Here is a 19353-nt window from a genome sequence, read left to right as displayed (position 1 = left end):
ACAGCGGTTTATGTTGTTCCACTCCTACTTCTAAGGGCAACGCACCAAATCCTTTTCCAGAGGGGCCAAAAAAAATGGTGCAGTTGGAAATATGCGAAAGGTTTCTGCAGGGCAAATTAAATGCATCCTAGAGGAGTGATCACATGATACTATGTTCAGGAGCAGACCCGTGTAGCTGAAACTCCTGGACCTATCTACTTAGTGTATCTGAATGTAACTCACCTTAAATTACTTCTGAAAAGGTGTGACCCAAATCCAAAGGCACAACCTAGGAGGGATTTACTTGAACAAAAATACAATTTTAAAAGAAACATTTTCTGCTGTTGTGGTGAGTGGGACAACATTTCTTCAAGCTTGATGGAATGCCAGACTTCAGATGGGAAGATCATGTGTAGTGCTTCTTTGCATAGAGTTTTTGATTTATCCCTTTGTATCTTGTGTTTTGTTTGCTCTGTGCTTTTTACAGTATGTCTGAGGTAACTGCCAAGATTTTATAACTTCCTGATGGTTGCTTTGGGAGTTGACAGTGTTGCATCTGAGATGATGCCTACAGTATCAGTAGATACATGTCTTGTAATCTGCAGAACAAATTGAGAACACACTGATGTAAGGTGCATCCGGAAGAATGACCACAAAAGCAAATGTGTTTACACAATTGAGCAGGATCTTTGAATACAAAGAACCATGTGGGACAGAGCCAGTTCTTTTCTGAGCCCAGTAAGGTTCTTTTTTAGTCAAGTTAAAACTTGCTAAATTTTACAACTGAGTCTTAGCCATGTACAGGAGGTAGCACCTATACTTGTGTGAAACACAGAACAGCCAAGTCTTGCTTTAATGTCTTCAAAAAAAATGGAAGCTTCAGCAGTTAGCCAGTGGTGGTGCGTTGGTTCAGTTAATGATTGTGGGTCCAATGCATAAAGGCAGTTGTAAAATACGGCTGCCTTGGTAGAATTTAGTCAGTCGCAAACAGCGACCAGTACACAAAGGAGATGCATGCAAGTGAGCTGCATGGATCCCCCTTTATGTGTCGTTCTCTGTTTGCAACTCTGCGCTGTCAAATGCATTTCACAGCTCCAATGCAGACCTGACCCGACCTCCCCCACACAACCCACACCAATCAAAAATGGCCATGGTGGCCTAGTGACCCCCCTTCCCTCCCTGCATGGATCCCACTTTATGCATCGGTCTCTGTTTGCAACTTTGAGCTGTCAAATGCATTTGACAGCTCCGATGTAGACCTGACCTCACCCAACCCACATCAAGCAAAAATGGCCCTGGTGGCCTAGTGACCCTGTCCCATCCCATACCTTCTTAAAAGGTTGGAGGTAGGAGGGCAAGAGCAACACTTCTCTCCTGCCTCGGGCACTGCCGCTTCCAAAATGGTGGCACACAGCCCCTGCCTGGTACATTCTGGGATGCACTGGGTGGGGCTAAGCACTATATAAGGAGAAATGGTGATTAGCCCTGTCCAGTGCATTCCAGAATGCACCGAGCAGGGGCTGGGCACCACCATTTTGGAAGAGGCAGTTCCCAAGGGAGGAGGTGTTGCTCCTGCCCTTCTGCCTCCAACCTTTTAAGAAGGTACAGGACGGAGTGGGGAGGGTCACTAGGCCACCAGGGCAATTTTTGCATGGTGTGGGGTGCCGGGGGATGTGGGGTCCACTGGACCACCAGGAAATTGTGTCAGGGTGGGTCACCTGGAGGGAAGAGGTAGGAAGCACAAGCAGGCAGCCTTTGCAGCTTGTCTGCTTGTGGTTTCCTCCTGTCTGATAGCTCAAGAGCTGCCATAAAATGTAGCTTGGATTTTACGGCTACTGTGTAGTTGTGCATCACCCGGAATGCTCAGAATACTAATGAGCTGAATGTAATACATTTGCATGGGGTTCTAGGTGGCTGCTAACGGCACACGTTAGAGTCATGGAAAACCACTTTGTGCATTACTGGCTAAATAACGTTTGCTTGGCAACAACCAGTTTAAAGCAAATTTTAACAGCATGGTAAGCTTTGTGCATCGGCACCTCAGAGGGCAAAATGTGTGCCCTCACCAGCCTTTTCTGCAGCACGAAGTACTTCTCAGACTCAACTGCATCATGTCCCGATATTTGTGATTTGGTTTTCTTGGATTTTTTTAAAATGGAGTGGAGAAGCAGCCTCATGATTAGTGCAGTGTGCTGAGAACCAGGTTTGATTCCCATTGCAGCTCCATGTGACTCTGGGCAAGTCGCTTAACTTGCCATTGCCCCAGGTATCCCAGTGGGGATATTGAAAGTATCTGTATATAATATATGTAAATCATTTTGGTTTAGAGGTTCTTTTATCTCCTTTGGCCTTCTAGTAAAATTAGAACCTGTTTCAGTTAGGACTGTGGTGTCATGAGCCTTTATTCACAATAGAGAATGACACGGGGATGGAGACTTGTGTAACTGCGGGGATGGGGACAGGGACAGATCCCACTGGGAGGGGATGGGGACAGAGCACGTGGGAGTTTGCCTCCATGTCATTTTTCTACTTGGAAGTCTGTTAATGAACTGGACTGTTTGAGTGATGCAGATCACGCTACTTTGATTGTTTGGAAAAACAAGCAAACGTGCTGGCCACAACTAGTAAAATTTGCATGGGGGATCCTGTACATTCCTGCTACCAGTACATCTTCTAAGAAGACATCTTCTATTGCAGGAAGGACTGTGGAAGACAGGCGAGCTAGACTGAATCCTGAGATTGTTGATCACTTATTTAGCCATAGATTAAAAAATCGTAACAGTGCTTCAATAGGGCACATTTCTCCACCACTGGGGCACACAGAATGGGTTGTATTTTGTACTCCTGGACATTTTAACAGGGTGGATTAGGATTCCTTGGGGTAGTAGAAGTCAGCTATTGTTGGGGTTGGAAAGGTAGAGGGTGGTGGTGGGGTTATTATAGTTGCTCATTGTTATTATTGTTTTCTGTTTGTGATTTATAAACAGTAGTTGCACAGCATATTGTACCTTTCTATACTTTAATAAAAAGGTTTAAATATAAAATCATAAGTGTTCGAGGCTTTTGCAGATGAGGACAGAGCCCATGGGGATGGGGTGGGGACAGAACCTATGGGAACGAGATGGTGACAGACAGAACCTGCAGGGATGGAGTGGGGACAAACTTTGTCCCCGTGTCATTCTCTAATTACTACTACTACTACTTATCATTTCTATAGCGCTACTAGACATATGCAGCGCTGTACACTTGAACATGAATAGACAGTCCCTAATTCACAATGACCCAGTTTTGCCTTGTGTTTTTTTCATCATCTCACCCTCTGTAACATAGCAATTTCCTTGAAAAGTCACGACTGCAGCTGCTGTCCACAGCTTAGCTACTGAAAATCCACAGCATTGTTGACACAAAGCGTACATAAAGAGAAAAAAAACATAATTTATAGGGGAATAAATATAAGAACTATATTGGATGTCTTTCTTTAGGACATAATGAGGCATATTTTCAAAGCACTTAGCCTTCCAAAGTTCCATAGGTTTCTATGGAACTTTGGAAGGCTAAGTGCTTTGAAAATATGCCTCCATGTAAATTTGGACAGGTAAATTATACTTTATAGTACTCTTTTTCTATTGAACAGACTTTTGGAGCATATGAATGGAATGCGAAGGACCCAAGGATACATCTGGATTAGTTCACAGTAACTTATTATATGTAGCATTTTCTGCTATTGTGGTAACGCACCTTTAAGTATAGGCTGTCCATTGCCGAAATAGGCAAAGGGAATTGGAGCGACATGTTACATAAGTACATAAGTAATGCCACACTGGGGAAAGACCAAGGGTCCATCGAGCCCAGCATCCTGTCCACGACAGCGGCCAATCCAGGCCAAGGGCACCTGGCAAGCTTCCCAAACGTACAAACGTTCTATACATGTTATTCCTGGAATTGTGGATTTTTCCCAAGTCCATTTAGTAGCGGTTTATGGACTTGTCCTTTAGGAAACCGTCTAACCCCTTATTAAACTCTGCCAAGCCAACCGCCTTCACCACGTTCTCCGGCAATGAATTCCAGAGTTTAATTATGCGTTGGGTGAAGAAACATTTTCTCCAATTTGTTTTAAATTTACTACAATGTAGTTTCATCACATGCCCCCTAGTCCTAGTATTTTTGGGATGTTCATTTGGGATGTCCTGGGTATGATGTCCTTTTTCATTGTCCTTCACTCTGATATGTTGGTGTTAACCTGTTTGAGGTATGGAGAATGTTTCACCAAATTGGCTTCTAGGAGAGACCAAACTTGATCTGGCACAATGTTCCATGTTTCCTTTTTCTTTCTTGCATGTCATCTGATCCAGGCCCGGATTTTGGCATAGGCAACATAGGCACCACTCTCCACTACCAAATTTTCATAGGCACTGCAGTGCCACTACTGCAGTCATACCACTACTTGGGCCTTGTGCAGTACTGTTTTCTCTACTAAATAGCACTGGCCCCACCCTATAGCAGCAATAACTTATTCAGTCATAAAATTCAGCACAGGGCCCAGTCCCTTACATGGATTTCATTAGAGGCAGGGCTCGTTAGCTCATGAAAGCTCTCAGGTTTCAAGCCGAATCTTGCAGCTGGAGCAACTAGTACTATTATGGGGTGGTACTGGTACCATTCAGCATAAGAGACAATGCTGCAGGGTGAGTTGGAGGTGATAGAGGTGGAAGGATTTGGCCTACAATTTGAGATTCGGGGCTTTGCCTCTCACCCTGTGCTCTCACCAACTATTTCTAGAAGGATCTCCATTACCTGTAGATGCCCACGTTTTATCTCTTATCTGGTTTCTGTTCTGAATAAAACTCCTTAAAGGTATTTGAAAAGTGTAAAACCCTTCCTGCTGTCAAATTGCTCAACTTCTCTTGGGTGATGAGTTGCTGGCTCTTTTAGTTTACAGCATTTGGGAATATTTAGGAATCTGCTATCTTAGGATTGCTGTGCCCTGCTTTTTACTAGAATATATGTGGCAGGGCCTTTTTTTTTTTTGGTTATTATTCCTTTGTCCTTCTGCCCTTTTGATTGATTTTGATTTTTTCCTGAGTGTGTTTTTTTTTTTTCTCTTCTAGAGGTGAAGGCTGGAAGATGTGCAGTTCTACAAGTTGTAGAAGCTCTTGGGTAATGTAAACCTTACTAAATATATTTTGCTTAATTTAATTCAGTGTATATTGGGGCTACAGCCTAGCACATGATCGAAATCTTCATTTTCTGTTTTACTTTATTTCCATCATAATTTGATAATCCAAACTGTACATTTGCGTAAAGTGGTTTCCAATATTATTTACATAAAACAATTCACAAGGAAACTCCATTATAACCTTCTTTCAAAAAGAGAGAAAATCATTTTCCACCTGAGCAGACAAAAGCAAAGAATTCCATAATTGTGGACCGGCAATAGGTAACTCTCAACATCATATAGTAATCACGTGTGCCTGACAAACAGAAGTAACTATTAATCCTGTATTTAAAGATCACAGAGACCTAGGAATGGCCTGGGAGATTGCTAATGCTTAACTGTGTCATGGAGAATCTTTACATGAAATTTTAGAATAACAACTTTTAATTTAAACTCACTGTGCCACTAAATATGGAGCCTTTAGATGTGGAGTAATATGCTCATGGTATTCCCAACTAGTCAAAAGCTGTACTGAAGAATTTCAAGTCTGTTGAAATATGTTCCAAATACAAGCAGGCACTTCAAGGTTCAGTAGAATACAAGTCTAGGCATACCAAAACCGAAAGCTACAGGACTGACTGGAAATCAAGAGTAGAATCAGGAGCATAGCCAGACCTGCCATTTTGGATGGGCACCGAATTAACCTGGGTGGGCCGTTCGTTCGTCCCTCCCTCCCTCCCCCCCCGGGCATCTGCTTCTCTTTCCCTCGGCCTACCTGGGCAGCGCTTTCTCCCTTCGCCATCCCCTCCTGAGTTTTGCGTTTCTCCCTCTCTTCTGCCCACTTTCCCCGTCTGCATGGTCTGGTTATTTTTACACCCTGAAGCGCCATTCTCCCTCCAGCACCGGCGATTCCCATAGCCTTCTGCCAGCGTGCGTCGTCGGGGGCGGGGCCTCTCAGACGCGTCCCACCTTTGCAGAGTAGGCGGGACGCGGCTAAGGAGAGACCCCGCCCATGACGATGCACGCTGGCAGAAGGCTATGGGAATTGCCGGTGCTGGAGGGAGAACGGCGCTTCAGGGAGTAAAAATGACCAGACCACGCGGACGGGGAGAGCGGGCAAAAGAGGCAGGAAAAGATTGGCGCCTCACTTGGGTTGGGGCTTGTTAGGGTGGGCGGGCCTGAAGGAAAAGTGGCTGGGCCTGGGCCCGTCCAGGCCCGCCCATGGCTACCCCCCTGATCATGTGGCAAAGTAATTACAGTTCATAGAAGGCAGATTTTGCTGTCACACACTCTTGATTACACTTGGTCATTTTATAGTCTTAACAATATTCCTTAGCTGCTCAGTTTAGAATAAAAGAGAGTTGGGGAACTATCATCCCAAATCATAAGATGTGCCAAAAGTTCATCAAGCCCAGCATTCTATTTCTGATAGTGACTATTCCAAGTCACAAGTTTTCAGCAACTTTCTAAAGAACAGATACCTTTTGTTGTTGTTGTTGCTTATTCCCGGGGCTAAGTAGTGGCTTTCCCAAGCCTATATAAACGAATAGTGGTTTGTGGACCTTTCTTGTAGGAACTTTTCTAATCTCTTCTAAATCCAGTGGGAGTACTGCTGATAGAACAGCTTTAATAAGAGTCCTTGCAAAGCAACAGCAGATGGGAAAAAAAAATCCTCAGTAAGCCAAAATATTGCAGTTGCATGACTGTTTCTATAGTCAGTGGAAAGCAAGAGTAGATTAGTTCTGTAACCTTCATACACAGAATATCGGCAGAGAAAACCCTAGCTGTGAACCCAATGACTTTCACTGAAATATCCAGTTGGCCCCCTTTTCCCCTATTAACTGAAGCCTCAGCATCCCCGCTACATCGCTTCTGATGTGTACATTTGCTCCCCCCATCCCCACTCAAGCATATAGCCATTGCTCTCATCTCTTCTTCCCTCCAGGCCCATTTTGAGCAAGCGTTCATGTTTTACATTGTGATAGGCAGCCCTGTGACTCACTTGTCTCATGCCTGTCCCATGGCTCACTTTTGTCACTGTTTCCTGTTTCCCTGCATCCAGTGGACGCTCACAACAGGATACACATGTAGATCCCAACAGTACTTTTCAGACTGACATAATGCCTTGCCCTAGCTGTGTTATATACAGGTAGTGAAATTAAGGGATAATATGCAAAGATTTAACAACTGCTTTTTTGTAGGTGTTTCATAATTTGGAGAAATTAGAGCATCATGTTGTGACATGTAGAGTCTAAATCCAAGTGAAAGTGTTCTACAAAACAGTAAAAAAAAAAAATAATAATCCACATATAGCAAATACAGTATATTAAAAACATATAAATATCAGACTTTTACTGACTGAAACTTAAAACTATGAAACTTCTTTGAGAACATAGATAATACAAGATATGTGACCCTCACTGGGAAAAGGTAACTAAAGTCACCAGAAACCAAAAATGAGGTTCTGTTGAAGTCTGTTAGAGCAAACAATTTGTAATACAACAGTCCAAACTCAATCCTTTTATGTGAAATTTTTTTTTAAAAAGTTACAGAAGTTCAAACATGCAACTTTAGCAGACTGATTATGGACCCATGACATGAAAGCCATTCTTAACATTTTGGATCTGCTACTGTAGTCACTTTTTCCCAGAGATGGTCACATGTTTGAGCATAAATAATAGAAAACAACTGAAAAGACAAAATATCAGTAACCAATGTCACGACCAGAACTCTGCAGAGATCAAATAGCAAATAGGTCATAGATGAAGAGACCCAAATGCAAAGCCAAAAAGGACAACATAAAAGATACATATATTTCTTACAATCACTAAACATCATTTTAAAAAGCATCTAATCGAACATAGTGTGTGTGTGTGTGTGTGTATATATATATATATATGAAAAGGTTATATCGACGTGCTTTCCTTATCAATGCTTTGGATTTAACTTGGTGCTTATTTTGCTTTTTGTTTTCTTCATTCTGATCTTTCATTTCCCATAAAGATGTTCTTTTGCTTAGAATAGCCTCTTCCGCCTCGCCTTTTAAAAATGCTGGTTGTCATTTGGCCTTCCTTTTATTAATATGTAGAATACATGTGGTTTGGACTTCCAAGATTGTTTTAAAAAATGCTAAGTCCAAGTCTGATTTTAGCTCTTAACCTTTGCAGCTATTCTTTTTAGCTTTTGGTCTGATTAATAAAGTATAGTTGTGACACCTCCTAGATTGGCTGCCATCCGGGGCGGATCACCGATGCACCCCCCCCCCCCCCCCCCCCCCGGGTGCATTCTTAGCTGCTGGGAGCAGCCGTGCGGCTCTCGGCTCCGCTGGCTCCCTGCTCTGTCTGCCACGGAAGAGGAAATAACCTGTTCCGGGGCAGAGGGAGCAGGGAACCAGCGGAGCTGACAGGCTCGCAGCTGGTCTCTGCACCCCTCCAGCGGCGTGCACCCGGGGCAGACCGCCCCCACCACCCTGCCCTTGGTACGCCGCTGAAAGTAACTCCCCTTCTTGTCAGTTCCTTAACCAGGTGCTTCATGAAGTAATCATTCATTTAATTTAGGGACTTAATTTCTCTAGCATTTCCTGATGTCGCATTTATCCAGTCAGTATTGGAGGAATTGAAATCACAATTCCTTAACAAGCTCCCACTGTGATCTTACACTTTGGAGCAATTCAAAACTGTATCAACCACACATGTTTTGATAGTATCCTTTTAAAGATGCTTACTACAAACCATGTGCCCCGGAGCACCTTTGGCTTTCTCCCAGGTCCTAGTTTAAGCCGACAGGCACTCAGGGTAGGTAGGGCATCCAGATAGAGAGACTGTGAAAAAGATGAGAGGAAACCAGAACCCTGATGCTCAACACTCCAGCGCTATACTGAACAGCGCTGGAAAATACTGCCACAACAGCGTCCAAAATTAACTTCCTTATGCTTGATGCTAATTGTATGCAATGATATGTGTGTTGTTAACATCAAGTATTAGGAAGTTAAGTGGCAGTATTGTGCGAAGGGCATGTGCACAAGAGATGTGTGTAAGCAAAGCTCTTGTGCTCATGCCCAGTGCACCAGGGGGAGAGGCAGGGCGGTGGATGAGACTGTATGGGTGCTGCATTTATCTATTGTGTGTGTGTGTGGGGGGGGTCTGCTGTTTGGGAGCCAGAAAGAGAAGCTGCTGGTAGCACAATTTACCTTTATTTGGATGCTGAGGTTTTGTGCATATTACATCCAGGACTGGGAAGCAGGAGATGGTGGGCTTCAGTTTGACCAGGCCACCAGTTCTAAAAATGTCATGACTCTTATGGAAGTGAGCTGTTCCCCCTTAAAAAAAATTGTGACTGTATTTTCCCCTTCGGTCTCAAACCTTCTGAGCTGCAGGACACCTGGTGCTTTTTTCCACCCCCCCTTTTCCTCTCTTTCTTCACCCCCCCCCCCCCCCCTTGGCATAACACCCTAATGCCAGTTCTGAACATGCATAGGGTTTCCAGTGATAAGGGCACACTTGTTTACTGCGCTGTTCGCAGAGCATCAGAGAGACTAGGAAATGACCTAATCTAGATGCCTTTGAATACATTTGCATTCTCATTGCGCTGTTCTTCAGGAAGCTCATTGGTTCTCATGCTACCAGTCTCTGAGCATGTTGCACTAGTACTTATGGGCACTAGTCCGGCACTAATGGCCTCTAGCGCCTGCGTTTACTTTTGAGCATCGGGGCCCAGGTACTTTTAAGGGAAAAGCATACAGAGGTTAAAGGTAGCAGATTATCTCTGTAAACTGTTAAGCAAGTTGTAAATACAAACAAAATAACATGCATTGAAATATCTGTATACAAATGCTAGAAGCCTCAATAATAATATGGTAATTTAGAGAATAGTGCCCTAAATGAAAAGGTAGATATAATAGGCATCTTAGAAACCTGGTGGAAGGAGGATAAACCAATAGTACACAGCGATACCAGATTACAAATTATATTTCAATGACAGAGTGGATCAAGTTGTTGGAGAAGTGGTGCTATATGTTAAGGAGGGCATTGAGTCAAACAGGATAAATATTCTGCAGGACACAGACTGTGATGTGGAATATTTGTGGATAGAAATTCCATGTGTGAAGGGAAAGAGAGCAGCTGTGGGGTGTGCAACAGATACATACAACTAAGCAAGAAACATTACCAAAGAAAATAAATCTCCGTTGCTAGAAGCCCACATAAATGGGGAATAAGTGAAATAAGAAAGAAAACAAAGGAATAAGAATATATCCTTCCCAATATACTACTTGCAAAGAGGTCTACAAAAATAACGAATGGAGTGGAACAGGTAAATGTGAATAGGTGGCTTTACAAAGATGGGGACATATAATGAAGTTATGAGTAGTAGTACATTGGTGAAAATAGCTTTTCACTGAAGACATAATTAAGTTCTGGAATACATTGCTAGAGGGTGTGGTAAAAGCTGTTAGCATAGTAGGGTTTAAAAAAGGTTTGAACAAGTTCTGGAGAAAAAGTCCGTAAACCATTATTAAGGTGGTTTTGTGGAAAAAAAACCCCTGTTTATTCTTGGAGATAAGTAGCATGGAGTTTTGATATTCTTTAGGGACCTGGAGTAGCCACTGTTGGAAGCAGGATACTGGGCTTCATGGACCTGGATTCTTTTGATTTTATATGGTCCATCTTCTCAGATTCTTTTTGCGTTGGTCCAGTCTGGATACAACTTGTTTGCTCTGGCAGGCTGATGATCCCAGTTTTCTGACGCATTTTCTGTCCACCTTAGGTCATGTCTTGCAAGCTCTGAGCCGAGAACACGGGGACGAGGGGTCCAGCTTCTATCTAAGGTCTTGCTGCAGTGTTATCCCAAGCTGACACAGAAAGAAGGTAAGAATCATGGAAACTCCTAGCTCATCTAAAGCAGACACCACTGTACATCTGAATAACCTCCCAAATGAAAGATGGACAGCTGAATCCTGCCACTTGCCACCATCCATCAGAGGTGTGAAGACAGGTTTGGGATGCTTGTGCCTTTCTGTTACATTTACCAAGGTCGTTCTGTCTGATGTTCAGCTCTTTCTATGAACAATTATGCTTATAAGATGGTATGTGCTGTGCGCATTGGGGGGAATTCTATAAACAGCACCGAAATTTAGGCACTGCGGGGCCCTTTTACTAAGACTCGTAGTTGCCTACTTGCATACAACGTATGTCAAATTAGAACTACTGCCCGGCTACAACATGCCCCTGGCATTAATTCTCATTTTTACGTGCGTCCAAAACGCGCGGCAGAAAATAATTTCTAGTTACTACCGTGTGGTGCTAACCGGGTGGTAATTGGCAGTGTACGCGCCAGGGGCGTAGCCAGACTTGCAGGAGGGGGTCCAGAGCCCGAGATGAGGGGGCACATTTTACCCGCCCTGCCACTGCCACCACCACCTTTGATCCCCCCCCCCGGCATCAACCCTTTAGACCCCCCCCCTTCCCTTTCCGCTGCCGCCAACCCGCCATCGGGTACCTTTGATGGCGGGAGTCCCCAACCCCCGCCATCTGAAGTCCTCTTCTCCGGCGCGGCTGCGTTGCTGATCTGTAAGCAAGGCTTCTGTTTCTGTGAGTCTGACGTCCTGCACAGCGGCGGGGGAGGGTTGGGGTCGAGAGGGTCGGTGGCGGGGGGGGCCAGGGCCAAATCCACAGGGGCCCATGCCCCTGTGGCCCCACGTAGCTACGCCCCTGGTATGCGCGCTAACGATTACCGCCCTGTTGACGCACGAGACCTTACTGCTAAGTCAGTGGGTGGTGGTAAGGTCTCAGACCCAAAATGGATGCGCACCAATTTTTATTTTGCCGCGCGTCCATTTTCTGCCAAAAAAAAAGGCCTTTTTTGTGGGTGCACTGAAAAATGGACCTGCACGTGTCCAATACACGCACCTACACCAACGCAGGCCATTTTTTAGTGCACTTTAGTAAAAGGGCTCCTGAAAAATTCAGTGGTAAATGCTGTTCTATAAAGGGTGCATGCCTTATGTAGAATACTGTTTAGCATGGATCCCGTGCCTTACTTTTGGATGCCAGACTTATTCCTGCTGAAACCTGGTGTAAATGACGGCACATAAGTTTAATGAATGCCAGTTTACATCAATAATTGGATATTAGCATCCATTTATGGATAATTCAGAGCTCATTATCCAGTTTGTGTGCGCATATTGGAAGTACTCGCAAAGTTTGGCCCGCAGTTTGGATGCCATATATAGAATCCATATGATTGTGTACAGAAGTAAGGCTGAAAGGATAAAAGCCTCATGTCTTGGAAGCCAGCATGTTCCTTAGAAAATGGATCTGACATAGCAGAATTCACCTGCCCCACCCCCATGAGTACACCAGTGCTATGTTCTGCTTCTGGTTGATGCTTCAGATGGTAGAGAGAGAATTGGTGACCCAGTGAACCTAGTTCCAGGCAGCAAAGAGAAAAGAACCTCAATAGACCCTTTGACTTGTAAGTGTACGATATGCAGTAGAAGATCAATTAATTTCTCTTTCAAAATTTGGCATTTCAAAATATCAGCGGTTGTTTTTTTTTATGCTTTGATTTTTGAACAGGAAATATATATATTTTTTTTATTCATTTTTTGTGTTCTGGACAGTTTTTTTTCTTTTTTTCTGGCAGAGTTGCTGTGTGTCTTGAGATATAATTGACTGTATTATGTACACACACTTGCCGTTGTCAGGGGACTATGAGCCCGATTCTATATATGGCGCTTAAAATTAACACGCGCTAACCAATTATGCCTAAGCATATTCTAAATATCATGTGTAAATCTACATGCAGTATTTAGAATACACTTTGTAGTTTTACACGCACTGGCCCATATTTTATAACAACATGCGTAGATTTTGGAACACCCACAACACACCCATTTACACGCCCCTAACCATGCCCCTTTTTGCCTGTGCGTGTTAGAATTTAGACACAGTGCATTACAAAATACGCTTAGCCATGTACATGCATAAATTCTAATTTTTGCCAATTAGTGCTCATTGCTTGTTAAGAGCTGTTAACAACGCTCAACAGCTTGTTAAAACAATCTAGGTGCGTAGTTATAAAATACACCTAGATTTACACACGGATTCGCATGTAACTCTTCATGTGCTATATAGAATGCAGGGATATAAGCTTAAATCTGTGATACTGTTTCATAAGATCCAGCTTTGCATGTGCGATTTGCATCCCTGAAGACTGTTTGTGTTTGAGGAGAGCATTACATTTTCAAATCTGAGGCTTGTGAAAACTTGCATGCAGATCAGATTTGCATACTTGGAGAGAGCAGGCTGGTCGGAATGCAAATGAGCATCTGGCTGGTCTCCCATGGAATGAACTGAAGCTTTGCCCTGAGTATGGCTCACTTCCACAGTTGTAAGTATTACACCAAAGTAAAGAGTAGTTGCACAGGGACAGAAATTTCACCCGTCCCCGCCCATCCCCAATGGAATCTCCTCCATCTGTTTCCATCCCCTTTACTAAAATAACCCAACTTATGGTAAAATAACTGAACTTAACGGTAGCATATGTTGATAATTTCCCTTCTCAATGCTTATGGGATTTCTATGCTATCAACCATATCCATTAAATTTTTTTTGTGCTATTATAATTGCCATGGCACAAGAAAAAGAAAGGATAGGTAGGTTGGCCTGGCATCGCACTTCCACAGGAACCCCCTAGGACCCGTTAATCCTGTCCCAATGCCGTTCTCTATGCCTACGTCCCGTTTGCAGGTTCACCATCACCCAGTTCACGTAGCAGCCAAGGGATAGATGTGGTTTTTGCAAAGAAGGAATCGGCTAATCACTAATTAGGTATTTGGAAAATGCCGTCTGACACTGAGCATTCTTCTCACAGTGCTGTGTGGCTGGCAGCAGGGCTGTATCCATACACTGTGGACAGGGATAACTAGGTGGACTGGATGGGACCAATTGGTTGTCTTCTGTCATTTTCTACACAGTAACATAGATCAGGGGTTGTCAACCCAGTCCTCAGGACATACCTCGCCATTCGGGTTTTCAGGAGATCCACAATGAATACACACGAAAGACATTTTCATTTCCTGCCTTCATTATATGTAGATTTTTATGTATTTTTATGTAAAATGGATCTACATATATGTTTAACTTTTATTGAAAAATTACTCTGGTACAAACGAGCATTAAATTATTTCAAACAAGAACAATCTTAAAACCATGTTTAATTAAGATACAGGTTTGTAGCCAGCCATCAAGACAGTAAAAAGTTCTTCATAACCCACCCAACCCTCCCATTTCCCCATCCTTTCCCAGCCAACCCCCAACCCCTCACCAAACCATATATAAAGCCACAACCAAAATGAAGAATTATATCCCACAATAAGAAAAACATCCATTACTGATATTAACTATCCATAGGGAGTAACAAGGACTTTTACTCTCTTTCCTAGCTCCAATGTCGATGGGATATTAAAAAAAAAAAAAGGGGGGGGGGTGACCCATATTTTTTGTAGTGCTGCATTTCGATTCAAATTTTAATCGTGATTAATTGTGCAATTAAAGGTATGTTGTTGTTTTCCCACTGCCCCTCCTTGGGACTGTGAGCAAGTCCATTGCCTAGAGTCACAAGGAGCTGCTGTGGGAAAAAAATGAACATACCTTTAATTGTGTGATTACAAATTTTAATTGAAATGGGGCCCTAAAGCAATGAAAAAAAATATATATATAAAATGCAAATTAAAGAATCTAAAACAGCACTCAGAATAGCTAGAAACAGCCTTACTGTTTTCACAGCCTCCTTCAGAAAAGCAGGCCCAATTTTTTCCTTTTCTAACCATTAACATTAAAATGTATTAAGAACTAAAACTATGTGCTCTCGTAGAGAGAGATTGTATACATTCTTCTTGGACATCTAAAAATGATTTCTTACTCTGCAAGGAGGGTCCTATGGCCTGGACTGTTGGTCCAACAACATTAAGGCGTGAAAATGGTTTCGCCAACTCCAAGATGAGGGTGGTATCCTGCTGACCCATAAACTTTAAATAATTCTTTTACAAATCAATCTCTCTTTATAAATGAGTAAGCGCATTCCCCTCCCCTGAACTCTCAGTGATTCATAGTTATCTGACAGCCATCCCACCAGAGATAGTGGACATCTTTGACCTGAAATCTTTTCCAAATAACATGACCCTAGAAGTGCTTCATTTTAGGACTACACCAAAGAGCGGGAAAAAAAAAGTTGATTTGCTGATCACACTTTAAAGAAACTGACGTAGCCACCCTACCAGAAAAAAAGAAAGATCTACCTAAAATGAAGGCAGTAAATGAAAATCTATCCTCTGCATATTGTAAGGAATATGAGGAGGAGAGGGAGAATGAAAGCGCAAGGGGGAAGGAAGGGGCTGGAGAGAGAAAGAGAGCGGGTTCTTTTTCCCCTGAAGAATGGAGGAAAGGGAAAAACTACAACTCCCAACAGCCCCTGAGTAGGACATACCATAGAAACAGGGATTTCCATTCCCAACAGCCCCCAGAGGTTGCTAGGAGACGGACAAGAGGGGGGAATTGGGAAAACCTGTCACAGAGAACTAGGCTAAGGGAAGAGGTTCTGAGCCTACCCAATCAGGGAGATGAGGAACAGGTGGGTGTGGTGAAGAACCCATGGACTGGCAAGGGGAAGAAAAGGGGGAAGAGGGAAGACAAGAGGAGCCAAGCCGCTTGGACAGCAGAGTCAGTACCTTATTTACTTGGTGGATTACCATATTATCTGTTACCTGGAGGATTATCTCGTATGTTTTGTGCCTAAATAAACTGCAAACTGCCTCCGTGATGAGCCGGACCTGTACCTGGAGGACGGAGTAGGACGTGCCCAGGGGGATCCGAAGCTGTAGGCTTCACAATATTCACTGTGGATTGCCAGAAACCTGACTGGCTCGGCGTGTCCCAAGGACTGGGTTGAGAACGCCTGCTTTAGATTAACACACAAGGACTAGTGGAAAAGGCCTGTCAAAATGTTCAGGTTGCAATGTGGTTGCCACCACTCCAGCTTTCCTCCAACCAAGTACATGCAGCGCTGTTTTTTTTTTGTTTTTTTTTAGACAGCATGCGCAATCCATTGGGCTTCCCCCAACCAGTGCTGCTGAACAGTAGATGAACGGACTGGGGGATGCTGAAACAAATGCAAGGTGCACACAAACTATTATATATGTAATTCTTCTACAATAAATTGTAAAAAGAAGCATTGTTTCACCTCATAGTACAATTAGGCTTTTGCTTTTTTTTAAAGCTCCTGTCCAGACAGCTTGTGTGGAGAATGAGTGTATTCCCTGACAAGGGCAAGAGTTGTTTTTTTTTTTCTCAATACTTGGAACTATCTACGTTTATTGTGCTTTAAGAAAATATTTTCTTGTTCTTTTGTTTATCAAGCTTCTAAGATTTGGAATGTGTTTCCAGTCTCTATTATTGCTCTATCTTCTTTTACACCCTTTTGTAAACTTCTTAGGGCAGTCCTTATCAGGAAACATGCACTGTCAGGTTAAGGATAACTAATTGTTATGATTATTGGGTTCTTTTTCTAAGTTCACAGTTATTGTACTTGTCTCTATTATTATTGTAATCCGCTCTGAATTATTTTCTGGTGCAAGCGGAATGGAAATCTCTGGTAATATGCTGTAATGTAGTGTTACATATCTGTCAGTAGAGGTTGGCACTGAGAGTAGCAGCAGTCACCTTACAGGGTCAGGGAGTGAGGTATGTTCCCCAGAGTACAGCAGCTAAGCCTCTTAAGATAAGAGACTTGTACACTGCAACCAAACCCCTGAGGCATAAAATCCTGATTAAGACTGTGACCACTGAGTGACTCGGGCTCATTTTCGAAAGAGAAGGACGCCCATCTTTCGACATAAATTGGAAGATGGGCGTCCTTCTCACAGGTTTGTCCAAATTGGTATAATCGAAAGCCGATTTTGGACGTCCCCAACTGCTTTCCGTCGCAGGGACGGCCAAAGTTCAAGGGGGCGTATCGGAGGCGTAGCAAAGGCAGGACTTGGGCGTGCCGAACACTTGGACATCCTCGACCCATAATCGAAAGAAACAAGGACGTCCCTGACGAACATTTGGACGACTTTACCTGGTCGTGTTTTTTTTTACGACCAAGGCACAAAAAGGTGCCCGAAATGACCAGATGACCACTGGAGAGAATCGGGGATGACCTCCTTTTACTCCTCCAGTGGTCACTAACCCCCTCCCACCCTTAAAAAGTATCTTTAAAAGTATTGATTGCCAGCTCTTTGCCAGCCTCAGATGTCATACTCAGGTCCATCACAGCAGTATGCAGGTACCTAGAGCAGTTTTAGTGGTGCAGTGCACTTCAGGCAGGTGGGCCCAGGCCCCCCCCACCTGTTACGTTTGTGGAGGAAACAGCGAGACCTCCAAAACCCACCACAAACCCACTGTACCCACATCTAGGTGCCCCCCTTCACCTGTGAGGGCTATGATAGTGGTGTACAGTTGTAGGTAGTGGGTTTTGGGGGGCTCAGCACACAAGGTAAGGGAGTTAAGTACCTGGGAGCAATTTATGAAGTCCACTGCAGTGCCCCCTAGGATGCCCGGTTGGTGTCCTGGCATGTCAGGGGGACCAGTGCACTAGAAATTCTGGCTCCTTCCACAACCAAATGGCTTGCATTTGGTCGTTTCTGAGATGGACGTCCTTAGTTTCCATTATCGCCGAAAATCAGAAATGACCAAGTTTAGTTGCAATCAGACTTAGGGAAATTTGTCTTGGGGGGGGGGACATCGGCTAGACTAGCACAGAAAATAATGTGGGGCACACCTGAACAAGGGGGAAGGAGGATGCCAAACATTTTATGGTATTATTGGGCGTCCCAATTAAAGCAAATAGCGGTATGAAGTAAGGTGGATCTATCCCCAATAACTAGACTGGAGCAGATTTTTGTCCAGGAGGGGGCTCTGGAGGGTTTGTTATGGGCTTCATTACCGGACACTGATTATAAGAGGTTAACTTTAAATCACTTCATTTCGCACCTACTAACTCTATGGGGAACATTAAAATATAGGTTAAGAGGATCTACTAAATCTATCTATGCTTGGATTACACAAGAACCGGGTTTTCCAGCGGGGCGTCAGGGAGGGGTGTTCACTACATGGTTTGATAAAGGGTTGATACGGTTTCGAGATCTTCTGACAGAGGAGAGTATTAAACCTTTTGCAGAATTGCGGGAGGCGTATGAGTTACCATCCTCAGACATATATGCATACACACAAGTTACACACTATATAACATCAGTTAGGTGGATTAAAGATGGATTAGTAGCAAAGAAACAGATGGAAGACACATGGGGGAAGATTGACTTTTGGGGGAAAGGGATCTCTAGGCTGTACAACCACATATGGGGGACTACATTTGTAAAACATGCATATATGCAAGCTTGGGAGAGGGATTTGAAGCAAGAATTGCCAGAGTCTGAGTGGAGGCGGGTGTGTCGGGAGGTTAAAAAAGCCTCTCTATGTGTACTCCTCAAAGAGAATGCATATAAAATATTGAGTAGGTGGTACTACACGCCAGAGAGAGTAAAAACTATGTTTCCTGGTGCCTCGGACATATGCTGGAGATGCCAGGACGAAAAAGGCACCTTTTATCATGTATGGTGGGAATGTAAGTTAATACAGGAATTTTGGAAGGGGGTCAAGGGACTATTGGCTGAGGTTTTAGACACGCCATTCCCATACGAGCCTAAGTGGTGCTTATTAGGGTGGGGAAACCAGAGGGGGGCCAAATGGAAACAAAGGCTTAAGCGTATAGGATTGGCAGCTGCTAAATCCTTAATAGCGGTGTTTTGGAAAAAGGCTGAGGGGCCCACAGTGCATAACTGGATGGGGAGGCTCAGGGTTAATAGCGATGGACGAGCTGACTGACAAAAGGAGGGGGAGGTATAATCCTGAAGCAGTAGAATGGATGCACTTTGATCGGTTATTGGGGAAACACTCTACTGGAGGGGGGGAAAAAGGGAAGAGGAGTGGGGATTAATGGGGACTAATTGGGACTGAGGAATGGAGGGCAGCAGAGAGGGAGGGGATGGGTGGGGGGAGGAATGGGAAGGAGTGGGAGGCTGGGGATGGGGGAGGGATTATGGGGAGGGAGAAAATGGAGGCGATAAGGGGCATGATTTTAGTCACTGAAGTTCTGTCTGTACTGTGAAGTTTGGATTTGGG

At 43.8% G+C, this 19353-nt stretch overlaps 1 protein-coding gene across 1 annotated transcript in view; it reads left to right on the top strand.

The window, feature by feature from the left end:
• MMS19 (MMS19 homolog, cytosolic iron-sulfur assembly component) overlaps positions 1–19353 on the top strand; it is a 150702-nt gene that overhangs the window by 11828 nt on the left and 119521 nt on the right. Inside the window, exons 2-3 of the mRNA XM_030202895.1 lie at positions 5088–5136; positions 10898–10998. Coding sequence (XP_030058755.1) covers positions 5088–5136; positions 10898–10998 — 150 coding nt within the window. The remainder of the gene's footprint in view (positions 1–5087; positions 5137–10897; positions 10999–19353) is intronic.

Source organism: Microcaecilia unicolor, chromosome 5, assembly GCF_901765095.1.
Source record: "Microcaecilia unicolor chromosome 5, aMicUni1.1, whole genome shotgun sequence".
NCBI classification, from domain to species: Eukaryota; Metazoa; Chordata; class Amphibia; order Gymnophiona; family Siphonopidae; genus Microcaecilia; species Microcaecilia unicolor.
This window is presented reverse-complemented; position numbering and strand designations above follow the sequence as displayed.